This window comes from Mesoplodon bidens (assembly GCF_964165515.1).
Source record: "Mesoplodon bidens genome assembly, chromosome: 1".
Taxonomy (NCBI): Eukaryota; Metazoa; Chordata; class Mammalia; order Artiodactyla; family Ziphiidae; genus Mesoplodon; species Mesoplodon bidens.
The window spans coordinates 203647896-203673533 of record NC_138176.1 but is presented as its reverse complement, the minus strand read 5'-3'; the positions used below and the strand labels follow the sequence as shown (position 1 = coordinate 203673533).

At 41.6% G+C, this 25638-nt stretch overlaps 2 protein-coding genes across 6 annotated transcripts in view; one reads left to right on the top strand and one right to left on the bottom strand.

The window, feature by feature from the left end:
- HERC3 (HECT and RLD domain containing E3 ubiquitin protein ligase 3) overlaps nucleotides 1-25638 on the bottom strand; it is a 141772-nt gene that overhangs the window by 17636 nt on the left and 98498 nt on the right. The gene's annotated exons all lie outside the window — the stretch shown is intronic.
- On the top strand, nucleotides 15850-17805 carry NAP1L5 (nucleosome assembly protein 1 like 5). The gene has a single exon (XM_081232930.1). The coding sequence runs from the start codon at nucleotides 15990-15992 to the stop codon at nucleotides 16545-16547; it is 558 nt and encodes a 185-aa protein (XP_081089056.1). The 5' UTR covers nucleotides 15850-15989; the 3' UTR covers nucleotides 16548-17805.

Below are 25638 nucleotides of genomic sequence, written 5' to 3'. Positions count from 1 at the left end.
GGGCGGGCGGGGCTGGGAGCTGAAGCTCGGGCTTCGGTTGGAGCGCAGGGAGAGGACTGGGGTTGGCGGCGTGAACACAGCCTGAAGGGGTTAGTGCGCCACGGCTGGCCAGGAGGGAGTCCGGGAAAAAGTCTGGAGCTGCCGAAGAGGCAAGAGACTTTTTCTTCCCTCTTTGTTTCCTGGTGCGCGAGGAGAGGGGATTAAGAGCGCCGCTTAAAGGAGCTCCAGAGACAGGCACGAGCCGCGGCTAACAGCGCGGACCCCACAGACGGATGTGGGACGCTGGGGCTGCTGCTGCCGCCGCCAAGAGGCCTGTGTGCGAGCGCAGGTCACTGTCCACACCTCCCCTCCCGGGAGCCTGTGCAGCCCGCCACTGCCAGGGTCCCGCGATCCAGGGACAACTAACTTCCCCGGGAGAGCACACGGCGCGCCTCAGGCTGGTGCAACGTCACGCCAGCCTCTGCCACCGCAGGCTCGCCCCGCATCCGCACGCCTCCCTCCCCCAGGCCTGAGTGAGCCAAAGCCCCCGAAGCAGCTATTCCTTTAACCCCCTCCTGTCTGAGCGAAGGACAGACGCCCTCCAGCTACCTACAGGCAGAGGCGGGTCCAAATCCAAAGCTGAACCCCGGGAGCTGTGCAAACAAAAAAGAGAAAGGAAAATCTCTCCCAGCAGCCTCAGGAGCAGCGGATTAAATCTCCACAATCAACTTGATGCACCCTGCATCTGTGGAATACCTGAATAGACAACGACTCATTCCAAATTGAGACGGTGGACTTTGAGAGCAACTGTAGACTTGGGGTTTCCTTTCTGCATCCAATATGTTTCTGCTTTAATGTTTATCTTAGTTTAGAATTTAGAGTTTATCATATCTGGTAGATTTGTTTATTGAGTTGGTTGCTCTCTTCCTTTTTTTTTTATACATAGATACATATATCTTTTTCTGTTTCTCTTCTTGTGAGTAAGTATGGTATGCTTCTTTGTGTGATTTTGTCTGTATAGCTTACCTTTAACCATTTGTCCTAGGGTTCTGCCTGTCCATTTTTTTGTTTGTTTTTTAAATATAATTTTTAGCACTTGTTATCATAGGTGGATTTGTTTTTTGGTTTGGTTGCTCTCTTCTTTCTTTCTTTTAAATTACTTTTTATTTTTAAGAATGTTAAAAATTTTTTTATTTTAATAACTTTATTTTATTTTTTTTTCTTTCTATCTTATTTTTCTCCCTTTTCTTCTGAGCCGTGTGGCTGACAGGGTCTTGGTGCTCTGGCCAGGTGTCAGGCCTGTGCCTCTGAGGAGGGAGAGCCGAGTTCAGGACACTGGTCCACCAGAGACCTCCCAGCTCCACACAATATCCAACAGCGAAAGCTCTCCCAGAGATCTCCATCTCAACACTAAGACCCAGCTCCACTCAACGACCAGCAAGCTACACTGCTGGATACCCTATGCCAAACAACTAACAAGACAGGTACACAACCCCACCCATTAGCAGAGAGGCTGCCTAAAATCATAATAAGGTCACAGACACCCGAAAACACACCACCAGACACAGACCTACCCACCAGAAAGACAAGATACAGCCTCATCCACCAGAACACAGGCACTAGTCCCCTCCACCAGGAAGCCTACACAACCCACTGAACCAGCCTTACCCACTGGGCGCAGACACCAAAAACAACGGGAACTACGAACCTGCAGCCTGTGAAAATGAGACCCCAAACACTGTAAGTTAAGCAAAATGAGAAGACAGAGAAACACACAGCTGATGAAGGACCAAGGTAAAAACCCAGCAGACCAAACAAATGAAGAGGAAATAGGCAGTCTACCTGAAAAAGAATTCAGAGTAATGATAGTAAAGATGATCCAAAATCTTGGAAACAGAATGGAGAAAAAAACAAGAAACATGTAACAAGGACCTACAAGAACTAAAGAGCAAACAAACAATGATGAACAACAAAATAAGTGAAACTAAAAATTCTCTAGTAGGAATCAATAGCAGAATAACTGAGGCAGAAGAACGGATAAGTGACCTGGAAGATAAAATAGTGGAAGTAACTACCGCAGAGCAGAATAAAGAAAAAAGAATGAAAAGAATTGAGGCCAGTCTCAGAGACCACTGGTTCAATACTAAACATACCAACATTTGAATTATAGGGGTCCCAGAAGAAGAAGAGAAAAAGAAAGGGACTGAGAAAATATTTGAAGAGATTAGAGTTGAAAACTTCCCTAATATGGGAAAGGAAAGAGTCAGTCAAGTCCAGGAAGCGCATAGAGTCCTATAAGTGATAAATCCAAGGAGAAACACCCCAAGACACATACTAATCAGACTATCAAAAATTACATACAAAGGAAAAATATTAAAAGCAGCAAGGGAAAAACAACAAATAACATACAAGGGAATCCCCATAAAGTAAACAGCTGATCTTTCAGCAGAAACTCTGCAAGCCAGAATGGAGTGGCAGGACCTATTTAAAGTGATGAAAGGGAAAAAACCTACAACCAAGATTACTCGACCCAGCAAGGATCTCATTCAGATTCAACAGAGAAATTAAAACCTTTACTGACAAGCAAAAGCTAAGAGAATTCAGCACCACCAAACCAGCTCTACAACAAATGCTAAAGGAACTTCTCTATGCAGGAAACACAAGAGAAGGAAAAGACCTACAGTAACAAACACAAAATAATTAAGAAAATGGTAACAGGAACATATATATCGATAACTACCTTAAATGTAAATGGATTAAATGCTCCAACCAAAAGACACAGACCGGCTGAATGGATACAAAAACAAGACCCATACATATGCTGTCTACAAGAGACCCACTTCAGACACAAACAGACTGAAAGTGAGAGGATGGAAAAAGATATTCCATGCATATGGAAATCAAAAGAAAGCTGGAGAAGCAATTCTCATAACAGACAAAACAGACTTTAAAGACTATTACAAGAGACAAAGAAGGACACTACATAATGATCAAGGGATCGATCCAAGAAGAAGATATAAGAATTTTAACTATTTATGCACCCAACATAGGAACACCTCAATAAATAAGGCAAATGCTAACAGCCATAAGAGGGGAAATTGCCAGTAACACAGTCATGGTAGGGGACTTTAACACCCCACTTTCACCAATGAACAGATCATCCAAAATGAAAATAAATAAGGAAACACAAGCTTTAAATGACACATTAAACAAGATGGACTTAATTGATATTTATAGGACATTCCATCCAAAAACAACAGAATAAAATTTCTTCTCAAGTACTCATGGAACATTCTCCAGGATAGATCATATCTTCTGTGACATACTTGGTAAACTTAACAAAATTGAAATCGTATCAAGTATCTTTTCCGACCACAATGCTATGAGACTAGCTATCAATTACAGGAAAAAAATCTGTAAAAAATACAAACACATGGGGGCTAAACAATACACGCCTTAAAATCAAGAGATCGCTGAAGAAATCAAAGGGGGAATAAAAAAATACCTAGAAACAAATGACAATGAAAACACGATGACCCAAAACCAATGGGATGCAGCAAAAGCAGTCCTAAGAGGGAAGTTTATAGCAATACAATCCTTCCTCAAGAAACAAGAAACATATCAAATAAACAACCTAACCTTACACCTAACACAGTTAGAGAAAGAAGAACAAAAAAACGCTGAAGTTAGCAGAAGGAAAGAAATCATAAAGATCAGATCAGAAATACATGAAAAACAAATGAAGGAAACAGTAGCAACGATCAATAAATCTCAAAGCTGGTTGCTTGAGAAAATAAAGAAAATTGATAAACCATTAGCCAGACTCATCAAGAAAAAAAGGGAAAAGACTCAAATCAATAGAATTAGAAATGAAAAAGGAGAAGTAACAACTGACACTGCAGAAATACAAAGGATCATGAGAGATTACTACAAAGAACTATATGCCAATAAAATGGACAACCTGGAAGAAATGGACAAATGCTTAGAAAAGCACAATATTCCGAGACTGAACCAGGAAGAAATAGAAAATATAAATAGGCCAATCACAAGCACTGAAATTGAGACTGTGATTAAAAATCTTCCAACAAACAAAAGCTCAGGACCAGGTGGCTTCACAGGCGAATTCTATCAAACATTTAAAGAAGAGCTAACACCTATCCTTTGCAAACTCTTCAAAAATATAGCAGAGGGAAGAACACTCCCAAACTCATTCTATGAGGCCGCCATCACCCTGATACCAAAACCAGACAAAGATGTCACAAAAAAAGAAAACTATAGGCCAATATCACTGATGAACATAGATGCAAAAATCCTCAACAAAATACTAGCAAACAGAATCCAACAGCACATTAAAAGGATCATACACCATGAGTAAGTGGGGTTTATCCCAGGAATGCAAGGATTCTTCAATATATGCAAATCAATCAATGCGATACACCATATCAACAAACTGAAGGAGAAAAACCATATGATCATCTCAATAGATGCAGAAAAAGTTTTCGACAAAATTCAACACCCATTTATGTTAAAAACCCTCCAGAAAGTAGGCATAGAGGGAACTTACCTCAACCTAATAAAGGCCATATATGACAAACCCACACCAACATAGTTCTCAATGGTGAAAAACTGAAACCATTTCCACTAAGATCAGGAACAAGACAAGGTTGCCCACTCTTACCACTATTATTCAACATAGTTTTGGAAGTTTTAGCCACAGCAATCAGAGAAGAAAAAGAGAGAAAAGGAATCCAAATTGGAAAAGAAGAAATAGAGCTGTCACTGTTTACAGATGACATGATACTATACATAAAGAATCCTAAAGACGCTACCAGAAAACTACTAGAGCAAATCAATGAATTTGGTAAAGTAACAGGATACAAAATTAATGCACAGAAATCTCTTGCATTCCTATACACTAATGATGAAAAATCTGAAAGAGAAATTAAGGAGACACTCCCATTTACCACTGCAACAGAAAGAATAAAATACCTAGGAATAAACCTATCTAAGGAGACAAAAGACCTGTATGCAGAAAACTATGACACTGATGAAAGAAATTAAAGATGATACAGACGGAGAGATATACCATGTTCTTGGATTGGAAGAATCAATATTGTGAAATGACTATACTTCCCAACACAATCTACAGATTCAATACAATCCCTATCAAACTATCAACGGCATTTTTCACAGAACTAAAACAAAAAATTTCACAGTTTGTATGGAAACACAAAAGACCCTGAATAGCCAAAGCAATCTTCAGAAAGAAAAATGGAGCTGGAGGAATCAGGCTCCTGGACTTCAAACTACACTACAAAGCTACAGTAATCAAGACAGTATGGTACTGGCACAAAAACAGAAATACAGATCAATGGAACAAGATAGAAAGCCCACAGATAAACCCACGCACATATAGTCACCTTATCTTCGATAAAGGAAGCAAGAATATACAGTGGAGAAAAGTCAGCATCTTTAATAAGTGGTGCTGGGAAAACTGGACAGCTACACGTAAAAGAAAGAAATTAGAATACTCCCTAACACTATACACAAAAATAAACTCCAAATGGATTAAAGACGTAAATGTAAGGCCAGACACTATAAAAGTCTTAGAGGAGAACATAGGCAGAACATTCTATGACATCAATCACAGCAAGATCCTTTTGGACCCACCTCCTAGAGAAATGGAAATAAACAAATGGGACCTAACGAAATTTAAGAGGTTCTGCACAGCAAAGCAAACCATAAACAAGACAAAAAGACAGCCCTCAGAGTGGGAGAAAATATCTGCAAATGAAGCAACTGACAAAGGATTAATCTCCAAAATTTACAAGCAGCTCATGCAGCTCAATAACAAAAAAACAAACAACCCAATCCAAAAATGGGCACAAGACCTAAACAGACATTTCTCCAAAGAAGATATACAGATTGCCAACAAACACGTGAAAGGATGCTCAACATCACTAATCATTAGAGAAATGCAATTCAAAACTACAATGAGGTATCACCTCATACTGGTCAGAATGGCCATCATCCAAAAATCTACAAACAATAAATGCTGGAGAGGGTGTGGAGAAAAGGGAACCCTTTTGTACTGTTGGTGGGAATGTAAATTGATACAGCCACTATGGAGAACAGTATGGAGGTTCCTTAAAAAACTAAAAATAGAACTACCATACAACCCAGCAATCCCACTACTGGGCATATACCCTGAGAAAGCCATAATTCAAAAACAGTCATGTACCACAATGTTCACTGCAGCTCTATTTACAATACCCAGGACATGGAAGCAACCTAAGTATCGATGAATGGACAAAGAAGATGTGACACATATATACAATGGAGTATTACTCAGCCATAAAAAGAAACGAAAATGAGTTATTTGTAGTGAGGTGGATGGACCTAGAGTCTGTCATATAGAGCGAAGTAAGTCAGAAAGAGAAAAACAAATACTATGCTAACACATATATATGGAATCTAAAAAACTAAAAAATTGTTCTGATGAACCTAGGGGCAGGACAGGAATAAAGACGCAGACGTAGAGAATGGACTTGAGGACACGGGCAGGGGGAAGGGTAAGCTGGGACAAAGTGAGAGAGTGGCATGGACATATATACACTACCAAATGTAAAATAGATAGCTAGTGGGAAGCAGCCACATAGCACAGGGACATCAGCTTGGTGCTTTGTGACCACCTAGAGGGGTGGGATAGGGAGGGTGGGAGGAAGACGCAAGAGGCAGGAGATATGGGGATATATGTATATGTATAGCTGATTCACTTTGTTATAAAGCAGAAACTAACACACCATTATAAAGCAATTATATCCCAATAAAGGTGTTAAACAAAAAACAGACATAGGGATAGTTAAAAAAAAAAAAAAAACCAAGAACTAGAACTTGAAGGTTTGGAAAATTCTCAGACTATCCATATATCATGCTCTGGAAAAAAGCCAAGGGTGTGGCTGAACAATGGTTTGCTGAAGAGATCAGGCATGTGACTCATGGATCAATCATATCAGCGGAATCCAGGAACAGAGATGTGGCTATCCAGGAAAGATCTGTGGAGGACCCTCCTGTCTGATGGCTTGGACCCCCATGAATTGCCTGGGAGGCCAACAAGGTTTATAGGAATTTAATACCAGCAGAAACACTGCCAGCTTGCACTGAAGGGGCAAAGATGGTAAAAAAATGAAGAAAGGCTGTCAGGATTCCACAGGTGTGAAATGAGTCAGCAGAGCTAACTGGCTGTGAACAAATGTTATCTTTCGAGAAAAGGGAAGAATGACCCCAACGGCAGATAAGAGTCCAGCAGGGCTATCACTGCCACCATGGGCATAGGTCCAGGAACAAGGCCGGAACTTCTATGGCTCCAGAAGCCAGGACTACTATCCCAGTGGGCCAGAGGACAGAGCACGGAGCCAAAGAGGACTGTTCTCCAAGTCTTAAAATCTAATGAGTAGGGGACTTCCCTGGTGATCCAGTGGTTAAGAATCCGCATTCCAATTCAGGGGACGTGGGTTCAATCCCTGCTCAGGGAACTAAGATCCCACATGCTGCGGGGCAACTAAGCCTGCGTGCTCTAGAGCCCATGTGTCGCAGCTACTGAGCCTGCACACTCTGGAGCCTGCACGCCACAACTAGAGAGAAGCCCGCACGCCGCAACAAAAGATCCCATGTGCCGACGCAGCCAAATAAGTAATAAATAAATATTTTAAAAGTATCTAATAAACAGAATGGGAGAAAATATTTGCAAACGAAGTGACTGACAAAGGATTAATCTCCAAAATACATAAACAGCTCATGCAGCTCAATATCAAAAAAAACCAAACAACACAATTAAAAAATGGGTGGAAGATCTAAATAGACATCTCTCCAAGAAGAGATACAGATGCACATGAAAAGATACTCATCACTAATTATCAGAGAAATGCAAATCAAAACTACAATGAGGTGTCACCTCACACCGGTCAGAATGGCCATCATCAAAAAATCTACAAACAATAAATGCTGGAAAGGGTGTGGAGAAAAGAGAATCTTCCCACACTGTTCGTGGGAATGTAAATCGGTACAGCCACTATGTTCCTTAAAAAACTAAAAATAGAGCTCCCATATGATCCAGCAATCCTACTCCTGGGAATATATCCAGAGAAAACCGTAATTCAAAAAGATACACATACCCCAATGTTCACTGCAGCACCATTTACAACAGCCAGGACATGGAAGCAACCTAAATGTCCATCAACAGAGGAATGGATAAAGAAGATGGGGTACATATATATAATGGAATATTACTCAGCCATAAAAAGAATGAAATAATGCTATTTGCAGCAACATGGATGGACCTAGAGATCGTCATACTGAATGAAGTCAGAGAAAAACAAGTATCATATGATATCACTTATACATGGAATCTAAAAAAATGGTACAAATTAACTTATTTACAAAACAGAAATAGAGTTACAGATGTAGAAAACAAATTTATGGTTACCAGGGGGGAAGCTGGGGGATAAATTGGGAGGCTGGGGTTGACATAAACACACTACTGTATGTAAAACAGATAACTAATAAGAACCTACTGTATAGCACAGGGAACTTTACTCAATACTTTGTAATGACCTATATGGAAAAAGAATCTGAAAAAGAGTGGATGTATGTATATGTATAACTGATTCACTTTGCTGTACAGCAGAAACTACACAACACTGTAAATCAACTGTACACCAATAAAATTATTTTTAAAAATCTAATGACAGAATGGCCATTATCAAAAAAGCTAAAAACAATAAATGCTGGAAAGGGTGTGGTGAAAAAGGAACCCTCCTACACTCTTGGTGGGAATGTAAATTGATACAAGCACTATGGAAAGCAGTATGGAGGATCCTTAAAAAACTAAAAATAGAACTACCATATGACCCAGCAATCCCACTACTGGGCATATACCCTGAGAAAACCATAATTCAAAAAGAGACATACACTCCAATGTTCATTGCAGCACTATTACAATAGCCAGGACATGGAACCAACCTAAGTGTCCATCGATAGATGAATGGATAAAGAAGATGTGGTACATATATACAATGGAATATTACTCAGCCATAAAAAGAAACGAAATTGAGTTATTTGTAGTGAGGTGGATGGACCTAGAGTCTGTCCTACAGAGTGAAGTAAGTCAGAAAGAGAAAAACAAATACCTTATGCTAGCTAACACATATATATAGAATCTAAGAAAAAAAATGGTACTGATGAACCTAGTGGCAGGGCAGGAATAAATAGGTAGACATGGAGAACGGACTTGAGGACATGGGCTGGGAGAGCAAAGCTGGGGTGAAGTGAGGGTAGCAGTGACATGTATACACGACCGAATGTAAAACAGTTGGCTGGTGGGAAGCAGCCGCACAGCACAGGGAGATCAGCTCGGTGCTGTGCGATGACCTAGAGGGGTGAGATAGGGAGGGTGGGGGGGAGGCTCAAGAGGGAGGGGATATGAGGACATGTGTATGCATATGGCTGATTCGCTTTGTTGTGCAACAGAAACTAACATGGTACTGTGAAGCAATTATACTCCAATAAAGATGTATTAAAAAAAAAAAACTAATGACATTTGCCCTGCTAGGTTTATAATTTGCTTGGGACCTCTGGCCCCTTTCCTCCTCCTTTTAGAATGAGAATGTCTTTCCAATGCTGTCCCACCATTGTATTTGGAATAATCTGTCTGGTTTCACAAGTTCACAGGCTACAGAAGAATTTTGTCTCAGGATGAATCAAACCTGAAGTCTCACTCATACCTGACTTAGATGATATTTACATGATATATTAGTCCAGACTCTCCAGGGAAACAGAACCAATAGGAAGTGTGTGGGCATATGTGTATATACATACATAAATAGAGAGATTATAAAGAATTAGTTCATGCAATTATAGAGGCTGACAAACCACGAGATCTGCAAGCTGGAGACCCAGGAGAGCAGACGATGTACTAGTCCAAAAGCAGGCAGGCTCGAGACCCAGGAAGGGCTGCCTTCAGAGTCTGAAGGCAGGAAAAAACTGATGTCCTGGGGCTTCCCTGGTGGCGCAGTGGTTAAGAATCCGCCTGCCGACACGGGTTCGAGCCCTGGTCTGGGAAGATCCCACAGGCTGAGGAGCAAGTAAGCCCGTGCACCACAACTACTGAGCCTATGCTCTAGAGCCCACGAGCCACAACTACTGAAGCCCACATGCCACAAGTACTGAAGCCTGCGCACCTAGATCCCGTGCTCCGCAACGAGAAGCCACCGCAATGAGAAGCCCACGCAACACAACGAAAGAGTAGCCCCCGCTCGCCGCAACTAGAGAAAGCCCGTGCACAGCAACGAAGACCCAACACGGCCAAAAATAAATAAGTAAATTTATTAAAAAAAAAAACAAAAAACTCATGTCCCAGCTCAAAGGCAGTCAGGCAGGAGGAGTCCCTCTTACTCAGCCTTTTTCTTCTATTCAGGCCTTCAACTGATTGGATGAGACCCATGCACATCAGGGAAGGCAATCTGCTTTACTCAGTTTCCTGATTCAAACGTTAATCTCGACCAGAGACATCTTCACAGACATACCCAGAGTAACGTCTGACCAAACATCTGGGTACTCCATGGCCCAGCCAAGGTGACACATAAAACTAACCATTACAGAAGAGACTTTAGATTTAGAGTTGATGCTGGAATAGGTTAAGACTTCGGGGGATGCTGGAATTGAGTGAATGTATTTTATAGGTGAGAAAGACATGAATTTGGGGGGGAGGCAGAGAATAGTGCGTTATGGGCTGCGTCTCCCTAAAATTCATATATTAAAGTCCTAACCCCCATTACCTCAGAAGGTGACCTTATTTGGAGATAGGGTCTTTACAAAGGTTATCAAGTTAAAATGAAAGTATTAGGGTGGGTCCTAAGGCAATGACTGCTATCTCTATCAAAAGGGGAAATGTGCACACAGACCTGCATAGAGGGAAGACAATGCGAAGAGACACAGGGAGAAGACAGCTATCCACAAGCCGAGGAGAGAGGTCTGGAGTAATTCCTTCCCTCACAGCCCCTGGAAGGATGCAACCCTGCCAACACCTTGATTTTGGAGTTCTAGGTTCCAGAACTGTGAGACAATAAATTCCTGTTTAAACCACTTAGTCTGTAGTATTTTTTTACAGCAGCCCTAGCAAACTAATACACACTCTAATCTCTACCTGTCAATTAGTACTGCTCTCACCACATTCTTTTCTTTAATAATGATCATTAACAGTTACGGAGTGTTTACTAGGTGCTAGTCACTGCAACAAGTACTTGGATACACGCTATTTCAGTGAATATTCAAGGCCACCCTTTGAGTAAACTTTACAGTATAAGAATTGTGACTTAATAAAAACAGTCAAGAAAAAACAACTTTTTTGAAGTTGATGTGATCATTATTCCAATTTCACAACTGAATTCAAGAAAACAACTAGTATAAGGGCAGAGGGGCAGAAACTGAAGCCAGATGTCTGAGTACAGACCTGTGCTCTCAACCCCACCTCATCAAAGTGCCCTCCCTACCCCACCTTGCTTGCTTCCAACGTGACAGCTGTGTGAGAAATTACAGTATGCCAAGATAAGGACTTCACAGTGAGACAGCTCATCGTGCTATTCACAGCTATGTGTTACTTGCAGCCCCACAGTACACTAGAGTCCACAAAGCCCATAAAATGAGACAACTCTTAATGAGTTTATTTTTAAACACACAAATTTTAAAAAGCAGGTACGATATGCATGGCCAAGGGTTTTCAGAAGTCTGAATCCAAACTGTGGTAAGGGTCTTTTTAAAAGCTTGTCAAACCGATTCTGAAATTAATATAGAAAGTCAAAGGAACTAGAAAAGCAAAACAATTTTGAAAAAGAACAGAGTTAGCCAACTTGAATTACCTAATTTCATGACTTATTATTATAAAGTTACAGTTATCAAGTGTGGTATTGGTGAAAGGACACATAAATCAGTGCAACAGAACAGAAAGTCCAGAAATGGATCCACATGTACATGGTCAGTTAATTTTTGCCAAATTTGAATGAGCAATTCTGTGGAGAAAGGATAGTATTTCCAATAGAAGTCGTACTGCATCAACAGAATATTCATATGCTAAAGGTATATATCCCTATACCTGACACCTATTTAAAAGTTAACTCAATATGGATCGGAGTCTAAAAGTGAAACTTTAAGTTGTAAAACTTCCATAAGAAAACATAAGACCAAATCTTTACGGCCTTGAAGTTGGCAAAGATTTCTTAAATATGACACCCAAAGCATAATCTATAAAGAAAAAGTTAATAAAATGGATTTATCAAAATTTTAAATATCTGCTTTTTGAAGACACTATTACAAAAACGAAAGACAAGCCCCAGACTGAAAGAACATATTTACAAAACACATACCTCACATAGGACCTGTACCCAGAATATATAAAAACATTAAAAAATTAATGAGCAAAAACTTCAATTTAAAAAATGGGCAAAAGCTCTAAACAGACATTTTATTAAAGGAGATGTATGAGTGACACATAAGCACGCTGGAAGATAACATCTTTAATCATCATGGACACATACACAGCTCTGAGATGAGGGGACGAAAAACCAACAATACCAAATGCTGGTGAGGGTGTGGAACAACTGCAACTCTCCCGCACTGCTAGTATGAAGGCAAGGGAGACAGCCGCTGTGGGAAACACCGTGAAGTTCCTTATAAAGTTAAACCCACATTTACCGAATGACCCAGCAATTCCACTTCTAGAAACTCAACCAAGAGAAATAAAGACCTCTGTCCACACAGAAATCTGCTGATGAATGTTCACAGCAGCATTATCCGTAATCACAAAAAAAACTGGAAATAACTCAAATGGGAATATTACCCAGTAATAAAAAGGAACAAAGTACTAACACAGTATACGGAACACCACAAATGAATCTCAAATTCATTATGCTGAGCGAAAAAGGCTACACAGATATGATTCCATTTATGTGACGTTCTGGGGAAAAGAGAGAATTACAGAGACGGATCAATGGCTGCCAGGTCGGGCAGGAAGGGAAAGACCAGGAGCGTATCTGGGCAGGTGAGGTTACTGCTCTGCAGTTCCGTTACTGTAGTGTTTACGTGACTCTGTATGTCTGTCAAAGTATCCTAAAAAGGGTAAACTTCATTGTAAACAAATTATATCTCAATACAGACTTAAACAAAAAAGAGAGAGTAGCCTTGAGACCGGCTGGGACCCTTTGCTGCATTGCTGGCACCTCGACAAACATCCCCTCCAGCAGCAAAATACAAAGAAAGCAGAAGGGACTAAAAATAACCGCATGCATGCCCAGCTGGGGCAAATTACGAACAAGGTACAAAAAGACCAAAATCCCAACGTCACTTCTGAGAAACCAGGAGCAAAAGCAGGGTACTGCGCATGCCCCCTGCACACAGACCCACCAAGGGGCTGGGCAGACCAGCGAAGCTACCCCTCTGGCCCGACCCCTGGACCCATTCCTACCCTCACCCCAGATGAGGAACCCACTCACCTCCCCCCTTAGGGAATGAAAAGGGAAACTGTTAACGTGCTTTAGCTCCCTTGTGCTGTAGCACTAGTCCCAATAAAGCCTTGCTTGAATTTCTTACCTGGCCTCTTATCAGCTTCTGCTGATGAAGGAGTCCAAGAACCCCATAGCTTAAGGCGAAGTTTAAAAATTTTTTTTAAGATGGCAACATAAAAATCCTAAAAGACGGGCACACCCTGGTTGTCTCAAGCGAGTTAAGTTAGTTAAGTAGATTTGAATAAAGTTTGGGTCTTGTTTTGTTTTGTCTTTTTAAAGTATGTCAAAGCTTCTATACTACAGGAGTTTGAAGGCCTGGTTTCTGCCCAATTCTGCCAATCAGGTGATACATAATTGTAAGAGAGTATTTATTTCACTCTCTTCTTCTGCTTCTAAGTTCCTTATTTTTAAAAATGAGAAAAGGCATTCCTAACCTCAAGGTAGCTTTAGTTGGCTGATCCTATACATATTCCATACATGATATATGGAATATGTATACGATCAGCCAACTAAATACAGATATATTATTACAGCAAATTCAGTCAGAGTTAAGATTGAAATTTAAGGAAAAAAACCCCAGTCATGGGCCTCCCTGGTGGCGCAGTGGTTGAGAGTCCGCCTGCGGATGCAGGGGATACGGGTTCGTGCCCCGGTCTGGGAGGATCCCATATGCCGCGGAGCAGCTGGGCCCGTGAGCCATGGCCGCTGGGCCTGCGTGTCCGGAGCCTGTGCTCCGCAACGGGAGAGGCCACAACAGTGAGAGGCCCGCATACCGCAAAAAGAAAAAAAAAAAAAAAAAAAAAAAACCCCAGTCATTACAAACGCTAACAGGGAAGCAGACAATAAATTATCTGGAAAGGAATTAAGAAAGTAAGTAATACAAATCACAAATACCAAAAAAAACTAGCATGTTTGCTAATGGGAATATATTGGGCCTTTTATAAATAGTAACTTTCTTTGGGGATGGGCACAAAGATGTCCTTCTGCGAGACAATTTGAATTTGAATTTGTGGATTAATAAATGCAATTTAATTATTTTGCAAACAAAACACTTACCAAGTGCCCACCAAGTGTCAGCACTAAGTGCTTTACATATTATTAACTAATATCCGCAAGAACCAAAAGACGGCACCAAATGTACTTAGGGAAGTAATTTCCCTACAGTCACAGGTTTTATGGAAAAGCTTCAGCAAGTCCCAGTATAACTGATGAAGGAAAAGCATTTATATCAGTCATGCCGAATTTGAAACCATTCCTGAAGAACCCCTGTAAAGATCGTTTGCGTTCCATTACCTAAACGATGTGCCCTTATCCTTATTCAAGAAGCTATCGTTCTGATTTAATAAATGAGGAACTAAAGTCTCTACTCACGTGGCTATTAGAGAACAAGAGTTCGGTATTTAACAGCTTTTCTTCATGTTCTCATACACGAATCACCGGTAAGAGCCACAGCACAGGTGCTGAACGTGCCTCGGGGACAATGCCTGTGCGTGCGTGCGTGTGTGTGCCAGCGCATCCCCAAGGAACGGCAGTCCTGAACACATGCTTCAGGCCCGGGAAGGCAGGGGGCCCTCGGCCCGGGCCTCAGGGCTTACACGATCTTGCTTTCTTTGGCCCTCCTGCCGCTTCATCCCTCCCCACAGGACAAGGGTTCCGAGGACCCTTCAAGAACATTCCAGGATACCATAGTGCCGAGATTCCCTATCCAAACAGCTCCAAAGCTGCTTCCAGGGTCCGTCTAGCTGAGAGAAGACCCTGCCACCAGTATATATGCTGCTAGGCTGGGAAAGGGCCAAGAGGGGCTGCTGGGGGTGGGGGGCAGGGGTGATGGGGGGCATGTAAACTGAACTATTCCCGTCCCCATCGTCACACGCACCCGGGTCGTCAAGGGGGTGGGACGGAGCCCGCCGCGCCTCCACTTTCCAGAAAAGAAGTCAATGAAATCTCAGGTGCTTAAAGACGGCTGGCTCCTCAAGAGTAAGCCAGAGATGCCCTGCCAACAGCAGCCCAACGCCAGCTAAGGGGAGATGCAGACAAACGCCAAGCCAGGCGCACTGGCGGATGGAGATGAAGCCCTGGGCGGGCTAGAGGAGCACGCCGGCCAAGGCTGAGCCCTTCCCCGCAGTGGGTCCCCGCTCTACTGCGGGGGAGGCGTGCGCGGGCGGACGGGCAGGGTCGCTAAGAAACGGGTCCGGACGTCACCCGCAGTGCGGGGAAACGGCAACGCAGCATCAGCGGGCGGCTGGCTGGCGCGGGTCGAGGGCCCGACCATCAGCTGATTCTGGGGAGCCAGTCAAGCCCCCGCAGGGGCAAAGGGCGGGGCCGCGCCAACGTCCCGGCCGCGGCCGACGTCAGTGCCGCCTGCCGCTTGCCGCTTGCCGCAGGATCGCTGGGGCGCAGCTCGCGGGCAGCTCTCCGCGGGAGCCACCGAGACCTCTGCGCTGCTCCGCGAACATGGCCGACTCGGAGAACCAGGGCCCCGCGGAGCCGAGCCAGGCGGCAGCGGCAGAGGCGGCGGCGGCGGAGGAGGTAATGGCGGAAGGCGGTGCGCAGGGGGGAGATTCTGACAGCGCGTCCGGCGACTCCGACGGCGCGGTCGGTCAGACGGCTGAGGAGCCCCAGACGCCTGCAGAGAATGCACCGAAGCCTAGAAATGACTTTATCGAGAGCCTGCCTAACTCGGTGAAATGCCGAGTCCTGGCCCTCAAAAAGCTGCAGAAGCGGTGCGATAAGATAGAAGCCAAATTTGATAAGGAATTCCAGGCTCTGGAGAAGAAGTATAACGACATCTATAAGCCCTTACTCGCTAAGATCCAGGAGCTCACCGGTGAGATGGAAGGGTGTGCATGGACCTTAGAGGGTGACGACGAGGAGGAGGAGGATGAAGAGTACGAGGAGGAGGAGGGAGAGGAGGAGGAGGAGGAAGAGGGAGAGCCTGTGGCGGAGGCGGCGGCCACTGCCGCCAAAGATGAGGGTCCCCACTCTGCAGTGTCTGACGACGCCCAGAAATAAGCGGGGGCAGAGATTGCAGAGGAGAATGACGACGCAGATTAAAAACCCCGATTTTTTTTTTTTTTTACACATCAGTGGACTTGAAAAGGCTCAGGTTTTGGACCAAAGTACAATGTGAATCAATTCTGACATTCCTAGAATCATATTAAATCGACGCAATCAGATTCTGGCCAGCCCATTTCAAATCTGAACACCAATATACGAAAAGGTGTTGCAAACGAGTTAAATTTAAAATGTTTTTTTCATGATCTCTTCTGCGAGGACTGGAGTTGAGACTTCCTAAGGGTGTCAAGTAGATGTGAAGTAAAGAACGTCACTTTGAAACCCTCTGATCACACTGGCATCACACTACGCACAGAACACCCAAGCCGAGACTGAACAAGTACTCAATGCCTAATTCTTCCATTTCTTTAGTCCTGCATTTTTCCAGCGCAGAAGCAGCAGAACCCAAGAAAAATCTCATCTTTGAGACTTTGTTTTCGTAACCCAGACATCAACTTTACACTTCAGAGAAGCGTGATGGGACGGAGGAAGCCCGTGCCGGAGATCATGACAGTACTGTTAATGAGGCCCAGAAAACTGCCACTTCAAATTCTAAAGACTGTTCTGAATACTTGGTTCTGAGAAGGAGGGTGTATAACCTGTACACTATTGTCAACATATGTGTTCATTATTTACAGTCTCGTGTTTATGTGTTTTCTTGGTAGTGTCTATTTACAAAGGTGTTAAAAAAAACACCAATGTTTAAGTATTGATCCCTTTATCTAGCATTTTAGAAATATTAATTTACTTGAAAAGGTGTAGAATCTAGTAAATTCTGTAAAGCATGTGTATCCAATGTTAAGTTGGATCCTTGTGATGTCTTTTTGTCTTGTAGCTTTTAGAATGTAGCTGTGAAAATTATCAGAACTCTTCACGGAAGCTAATGTGTGGAAAAAATATATACTTGAAGAACCAATCCAACTGTGTGTCCCCACCCCCAGCTCAGAAGTAGAAAGGGTTTAAGTTTGCTTGTGTTAGCTGTGCCTTCATTATTTTGCTATGTAAATGTGACATATGAAATATAAAATGGTGCATAATCCAATTTTTCTGCTTGAGAACAGACTGTCATACAGCAAAGGATTTTTAGGAGGACACATTTAATGTAAAGACTCTTAGCTTCTTTGTGGGTTTTGAATTGTGTGATCCATAAAGAAATTTAAGCATAACGTTGTTTACCACTGTGGTGTTAATAAAACAGTATTTTCAAAGAACAAAAGGACTCATACCCTGACTGGAATCAAATCCCACTCTGCCTCCTGTTAGCAATGAATCTTGGGCAATTACATTAATCTGTGTTCAGTTTCTCCTCATCTATAAAAGGGGATAGTAACAGTCCCTTCCTCACAGGTTATTATGAAGAACAAACTACTTAATTTACATAAATCCCACAGACCAGTGTGTGACCATAAGGGCTCAAGATATTTTAGCTGTTATTATTATGGTTATTATTATATGAAAGATAAAGATGATTTGAAATTCAATCCTCCTAAATTACGAGAGAAGAAAAAATACATATTATATTCCTAAGTTCATGATATTACTGTTAAAGAAGTGGCCTTTAATTCATAAACACAGGTAGTTCAATAAACTGTGTTGTTTTGTTTTCCTCAATATAAAAATCAGGTTTTGATTTCTTCCCAGAAAGACAAAAGACTTTAATGTGACATTATGCATATATTAAAAAGTCTATTTCAACTTTATATTTGGGCATTCTAAATGAAGTATAAAATTGAAGACCCCCCCAAAATTTTAAACACAGACGTGTTTTCTTCCATTTCCCTAAGGGTTAAAATTAGTCAGAAGCAAAATTAGACTGCTTTACCTTAGGGAATGGAAGGAAGCTCTGACCTGTTGCTAATGGCAATAGTTGAGTGAAACCTTAATGTATTATTAATCTTCCTTAGGGCCTGGACAACAAAAAGAGAAAATCAAAATAATGTATTACATAAGTCAATGATTATCTTAATCATGATTATCTGAAATAGAAGGGAAAAATCTAAAAAAATTCAATATTCATTTCTTATCCCTAGGAGTAAGAGACTGTCATTTAATATTTTTCTAGATCCCACAAAAAAGCAAAACTGAATGAAACAAATAAGGTGTATAGTTAGTGGGGGGGGGGGGAATTTATTTTCAGGCATGTGATTACACATAGAAAACCCAAGAGAATCAACTGAAAGCTATCACATTCACAAATTTGAGGAATAGACCAAACATATAAATATATAAAAACCAATAACTATTTCTAGGCACTACTAATGATAAAAATATATGCAAAGGGCTCTCTTTCACAGCAGAAATAAGAAACCAAAATATTTATAAAAACCTAATAAAAATGTACATAACCAAAGAAAAAAAAACCAGTATCCCAAAGAAATGTAAAAGAGGCCTTTGGAAGGTGAGACTGAATATCACAAAAGTGTCAATTCTTCCCAAATTAACTTTTAATTTATTACACTTCAAATCAAAACCCAAACTGGATCTGGAACCATATAATTACCCTAATCTTCACCTGTAAGAATAGGAAAACAATTAAGATTTTTACCTTAGACCAGACACAAAAAAATTTTTTTAATTGAAGAAAATATATTATTAAGTATCAGTTACTAGACAGGGAAAGGTTAAATTTAGAATGATTTAAGACCAAAAGAAATAATCGACAGGCACGACAACACAAAAATTAAGAAGTTTTAGAGATTTAAACAGACTCCACATTTTTAAAAGTAAACAGCAAACTGGGAATAAAATCTGCAATAAATACAGATGGCAAAGGGTTAATAGTCTTAATATAATAAAGAGTTGATACAAATGATATGAAAATCATATCATCTTAATAGAGAAATACGTAAAGGACATCAGCGGACGACTTTAAAAAAGGGAAATACTGCAACCCTGTTTGGGGCAGCAAGACACGTCCTGAAAGGGCAATACTAAGTGGACCAGGCCTCCAGCAAGGTCTGGAGGATATGCATGCCGAGCTGTGTGCTCTGGCCAGCAATCTTTCTTTCACTTATGGTAAGACTTTAGCTGTGGGATTTTCTAGCTACCAGTCATACCACTGTTGGTTACTTTTCTCAGGATAAGGCACATATATAATGCCCTTCATAATGTCAAACAATTTCCACCATTTTCCTAACTGGGTTGACCTTTCCCCTCTGTTTCCTGCATTGCTTACTTGATAGCTCCTCAGGCAGACATAAATCTTGTGTGTTAACATGTAGCAGGATACCCTCCCTTGAAGGCAGGTCAAACACTCTTACTCATAAACCGTTTTTCATCCATTATAGGCCCAAATTAGTAAGCAATGCACAACGTAACTGGCAGAAAGAAAGGGAACTGTGTATTACACATTCAACTCAGTCTCTAAGAGCATTATGCAGAAGACTGCAGCATGCCCACGCTCCCTGCCCAAGCACATCACAGCAGCTCTCCAAGAGTTTACAATTAAGCGTACACAGACACATTTGCATGTGCACACACACAGAAACAAACACGTTTTTTTAATTGGGGTGAAATTCACAAAACATAGCCATTTTAAATGAACAATTCAGTGGCATTTAATACACTAATAATGTTGGGCAATGACCACTTCTATCTCATTCACTTTTTTTAAACAAAAATATTTTAGAGGTAAACATCAGTAAAAAGGATCAGTGCTGGGCAGAATATGTAAAGTAGCCTATGCATGGAAGACATACAAATGTTACAAGTGAGGTCAAGTTTCTTATTAAATTAGATTAGATTAAAAAAAAAAGAACACTCAGTATTTGTAAGGATTCGATGAAATGGGTACTTCTCATACATTGATGATAATGTATAAGCTGGTATAATTCATTAGCAAAATCAATTTAGTAAAAATATCAACAAATTCAAAATGATATACACTAATTCAATTTCACCCTTGGGACCTTACCATTAAAAAGAAATTTTAAAAACAAACAAAGCTTTATACATAAGATGACTGATACAGTGTTATTAAAAATGGAGGGGGAAGAGAAAGAAAAAAGGGGGAAGAAAAAAAAAAAAGAACACAGAAACAAGCCAGATACCCAAAAGGGAAGGAACAGAAAATACACATTTACACAGCAGGCTGTGCAGCCATTATTAAGGGTGTCCATGAGGGCTTTATAATAACATTATAAACATCGTCTCAACCTAAGTTTAAAAATTCAGACATACACTTTTATACGTACATTGTACGTCTTTAACTATGCCAACTTTGTTTTTAAAAAATTGCATAGTCTGCCTGAAACGAAAACGGCAAACTCTTCGAAGTCATTTATCTTCTAGGGATGAGGGGACATGGGGACTCTGGAGCCCTGGTCTTGGCCCTCTAAGTGGCAGTGTACTGAGAGCACAAGCTCTCAGTCAAACAGAATGGCTCTGAATCCTGGCTCTGGTGTCTGAACACTGGACTTCTGGCTGTGTAACCTTGAACAAGTGACTTATGTCTCTCTCTGCCTCAGTTCCTTCAACTGTAAAGTGGGGAGGACTGCATGTGAAGGACTCAGAATAATGCCTGACACAAGGGAAGCACTCGAGAAATGTTACTGGCATTTAAATTATCTGCTATTCCTATAACAGCCCAGTGTGAGTACCATGCAGATCTTAAGGATTACACCTCTCATAGACTATCTCAAGAGATCAAGGTGGGAGGAAGACGCAAGAGGGAGGAGATATGGGAACATATGTATATGTATAGCTGATTCACTTTGCTATAAAGCAAAGTGCTTTAACACACCACTGTAAAGCAGTTATACTCCAATAAAGATGTTAAAAAAAAAAAAGAGAGATCAAGTGAAGTCTTTCATTAGTCCTAACTTCAGTAGATCTTAAGGCGCTAGAAGTATTTGTCATGTGTGGGTTTTATTCTCAGGTTCTCTCTACGGAATCTAGGTGCCCTTTGGAGCACTTACCTTAAGCCTGGCATTTCCTTTCCACTATTCCCTCTCCCCACCCCTTTCTTAATATGGAAGAAATGGGGGAAGATATCGATTGCATTTGATTTGATTAAATTGAGTTAAACTGGGGGAAATCTAGAATGATATGTGGGGTTTTTTATTAATGGTAGTAACACCATGCCACAGAGTGTGAGAAATACTTAACCACAAATAGTCATGTAATGCAGTATTATTCAGATGTGACTGCCAGTTGTTCCAAGATTTAGCTAAGATGTGGCCACCAGAAATCACCCACGGATGTTCTTTTACCTGGATGCTTATAATTCAATTGTCTGTCTGCAGCTCTTGTCCAAGGAAAGAAAGCAATTTTAAGTCCAAATGGAATGTAATAAATTATGGATAAAGAATTGGTACCCTTCTGACATTTCCCTCCAGGGCAGTGGTGACAGCAAATACCTTACTGTTAACAGAAACAGCTTCAATGCCAGCAGTATCTGTATACACAACACTCAAGTTAAAAATCCAGCAGGTGTTATTCTTTTGCTTCTTTCATTTAATTTTCTTAGACTAATCTATGAGATACCCAAAAAGGACCCCCAGTGATGAGGTTATGGCATGTAACAGTCAAAAGGAAATAACAGCTGTAATGATTAATCTTTTACCGTCGTATACAAGCTTTCTCACCGGGATCTCAACATGCTTTAATGTTAAGATCTCTGCTTTTTGCAACATTAAAGATAAAGGAAAAAACATCTGCTTGTCTTCTTCTGGCTGTCCCTAACTCTGACAGCAATACGATGTAACGAGGCAGTAACCACACTGGGTTCTCAGAAGCCTTCCCAACAGGTAACTGTGTCAGCAAGGGGGGCTGCTCCTGTCACCGAGTACAGAGTCATGGACAACAGTGCCTAAAGCAGTGGGTGAGCTCACCACCGTGTGTTCGGTGAGCGCTAGCAACCCAGAAGAGCCGAAACCCAAACTTGCACCTCACACAGAAGCCATTCCATGTTTAAATTTCAAGCACCGCGTACTGGCAATAAAAATAAGAATCCCCCTCTGCCTGGCAATATTTAAAACGACAGCACGTTTCATTGCACAAAGATTTGAAAACTTTTTTAGAAAGAGAGAAGCTATTTTTTAGAAAGTCATGGTAACAGAACAATGGAGTTTTGTAATATGAGTAAAAGAATAATGTAAGTTCCCTTATTACTCCCTTGAAGTTATGTACTGTCTTTCTTTTAAGGAACCTGTATGTCATCAGAACATCCTTATGGACAATGTTTTGTAGAAGCAGCCCTGAGGTCAATTGGGGCAAATAACTGCAAAGACAGAGAACAGGAACCCACATGGGCTGTAAACAAAAGCACGCTCTCCACACTGATTCTGAGGACCCCTCATGGGATCAGCAATGTCCAGGAGTGCATGTGTGTCAGTGTATGGTCAGGACATTCAAGATGGCTGTTCTCTTGCTCTCTGTCCGTCCCCTGCTCTACCTGTGCCTGCTTCACCTACACCTACTCACATGACTGACCTTCCTACATACTTGCCCCAGGTCCTAGCTAATGACCGTTCTAATGTGAGATCAGAACACCTCCGTGAAGATAGCTTATCAAAGGGGTGTTGAGGGGCATGCCCCTCTACTGGTTTCCCTGATAACTGACAGCCAACCTGACGTTAATTCCCCCTATAACTGGTAACCCCCCCCATCCCCCCGGTAGCAAAGACTGCCACCACCTCCTGCCTGACCTCGGACGCACACAGTGGGGTGTCGCTCCAAAACCTTGCTTCAGACATGTAAGATCTCCCATCCAGTAAACCACTGATGTCTCTGTTACTGACTCCGGGCTCTTTCTTCGGTCTTAAGGCTGGGCAAGTACAGAGCTTGTAGGACTGTGGGGTGCAGCCCAAGAGTCAGCAACAGATATAAATAATGGGGAAGGAAAAAAAAGAAGATGAAGAAAGAAAGTGTGCCAATGACCCACATCTATCATGCAACTCCTTTGCTCACGAACTTTACAGATGAGCACCTTTCCCTTTTTATCATGTCCTCATCTCTACTTTCTAGTATCCAAATCTTAGGAGTCCTCCCAACAGCTCTAATCCCATATCCATCCTCCCAGACGCATCTGTCCACGTGGATTTCTCTGAACCCCTTCTGATCCAATTAATCAATTTTGTCTTCATATTTCATTTACGGTTACATATGAGAACAGCTTATCACCCTCAACAAACTGTGGTCTACTTCAGTGTTCCTGCACAAACTGTCTCTCAACTATTAAGTGAATTCAATTGCTGATTCAAAGAAACACCTGAATAAGGAGAGACAGTGAGAGTGAGAGAGAGAGAGAGAGAAGCAGAGAGACAGAAAGAGAAAAACTCAGACCCAGAAAGAGACAGAGAGCAAAAAAGGCAGAGACAAAAAGTACTCCAAGTACAATAATTTTACAAAGATATGAAAAAGAAAAGTCCCAACAACTGCCTCTTCTGCAGACTACATCACACGTCACCTATGCCCACACGACACCACTCTTTTCCCCACACGGTGTATCCAACACACAGCACATTAGGATGACCCACCAGAATGTGAAGAAATTCTGAATATGCCCTTCCTCAGGCCGCTTGCCCAGCCCACTGTTAGCTCCTAACAAACGATGCACGCACTGTCGTGTCTGAAATCTGACGCAAAACCTCAGACATCCTTTGAGAGACTAAAGGCTGTAGATGTATCTACATACATATATATACATACGTATGTAATACAGCAATCATCAAAACCAGGGGGGAAGAGAAATCACCTGGACCCACAAAGCCACTTTATGATCGGCCATAAATCCCCCAATTCTAAAAAGAGTATCAAGGACTTCCCTGGTGGTGCAGTGGCTGAGACTCCGCGCTCCCAAGGCAGGGGGCCCGGGTTCGATCCCCGGTCAGGGAACTAGATCCCACATGCGGCAACTAAGAGTTCACAAGCCGCAACTCAAGATCCCGCATGCCTCAACTAAAGATCCCACATGCTGCAACGAAGATCCCACGTGCCATGACAAAGACCCATTGCAGCCACATAAAGAAATAAATATTTAAAAATGAAAAATAAGTAAAATAAAAAATAAAAACCTTAGCAGACTCTATGGAACAATGAGACGGTTCTTCTTAAACAAATCATTTGCTGTTAACACAAATACCCACGTTATGTAAATAAAGAAAGGACTGTTTTCAGCTCCAGAAGATTCTTATCAAGTTAGAGTTTCGATTGAAACACCTACTTGAGACAAGACTAGCCTCTATATTAGATTCCCAGAGTCAAGATAATTTCATCATCTGAAGCCATTTTGTTGGGTACCTAGCAACCTCTGGATTATTTTACTTAATGCTGGTATTATAGCTCACACTCTCCCCAAAGCTGAGGCTTCCTGGATAGTCTGGAAGGTTTACATGACAAAAAAAGATTACTGAATGTTACATTAGACCACTTTGGCTTCTAGCTATCTTTAAAAATGTAAAAGGATGGAAGAAGAGGCCTGTCAGTTTTTCTATCATTCCTGCTTTCCAAAGGGAAAACTTATGGGAGGAAGCCAACATACATCACTTGGATAGAGTGAAGTTCATAGGATCTCTGTTTGCATCTTTGCAACTATTTACAGTAAGAAGCCAACTAACACCCAGAGTGGATTAGCTTTAATTTCCCAACATGCTTAAAACAGCATACAACTTCTCTTCATCTGTAACTTTTTCCATAGCTTCAGTGAACCCTTGCTTCCAGAAGGCTTCCCTCGCTCACAACCCTCCCAAGTGGAGACTGCTACTCCCTCATCTTTCCTCACCCCTACCACTTCTTTAAGCCAAGAAGTTTTGTCTCTAGCTAATGTGCTAACAGTCCCTAAATCCTCATCTTAAGAGTCTACTTTCTATTCTAATACATACAACTCACCTAAGAACAGACATTTTCCCTGTCCTCGTTTTTTATTTATTTCACCACTTTTTTCCTTGTGTAGGCAACCTCAAATTCACTGGTGATTAAGACGGGCGTAAGTAAACAAATAAACTACTGATATAAGACTTCTCTTCTAATACAACAAACTAGTGAATATAACAAAAAAGAAGCAGACCCACAGACACAGAGAACAAACTATGGTTACCTGTCGGGGGGA

Coding starts and splice junctions, on each gene's coding strand:
- NAP1L5 (XM_081232930.1), top strand. CDS start 15,990: ATGGCCGACTCGGAGAACCAGGGCCCCGCGGAGCCGAGCCAGGCGGCA.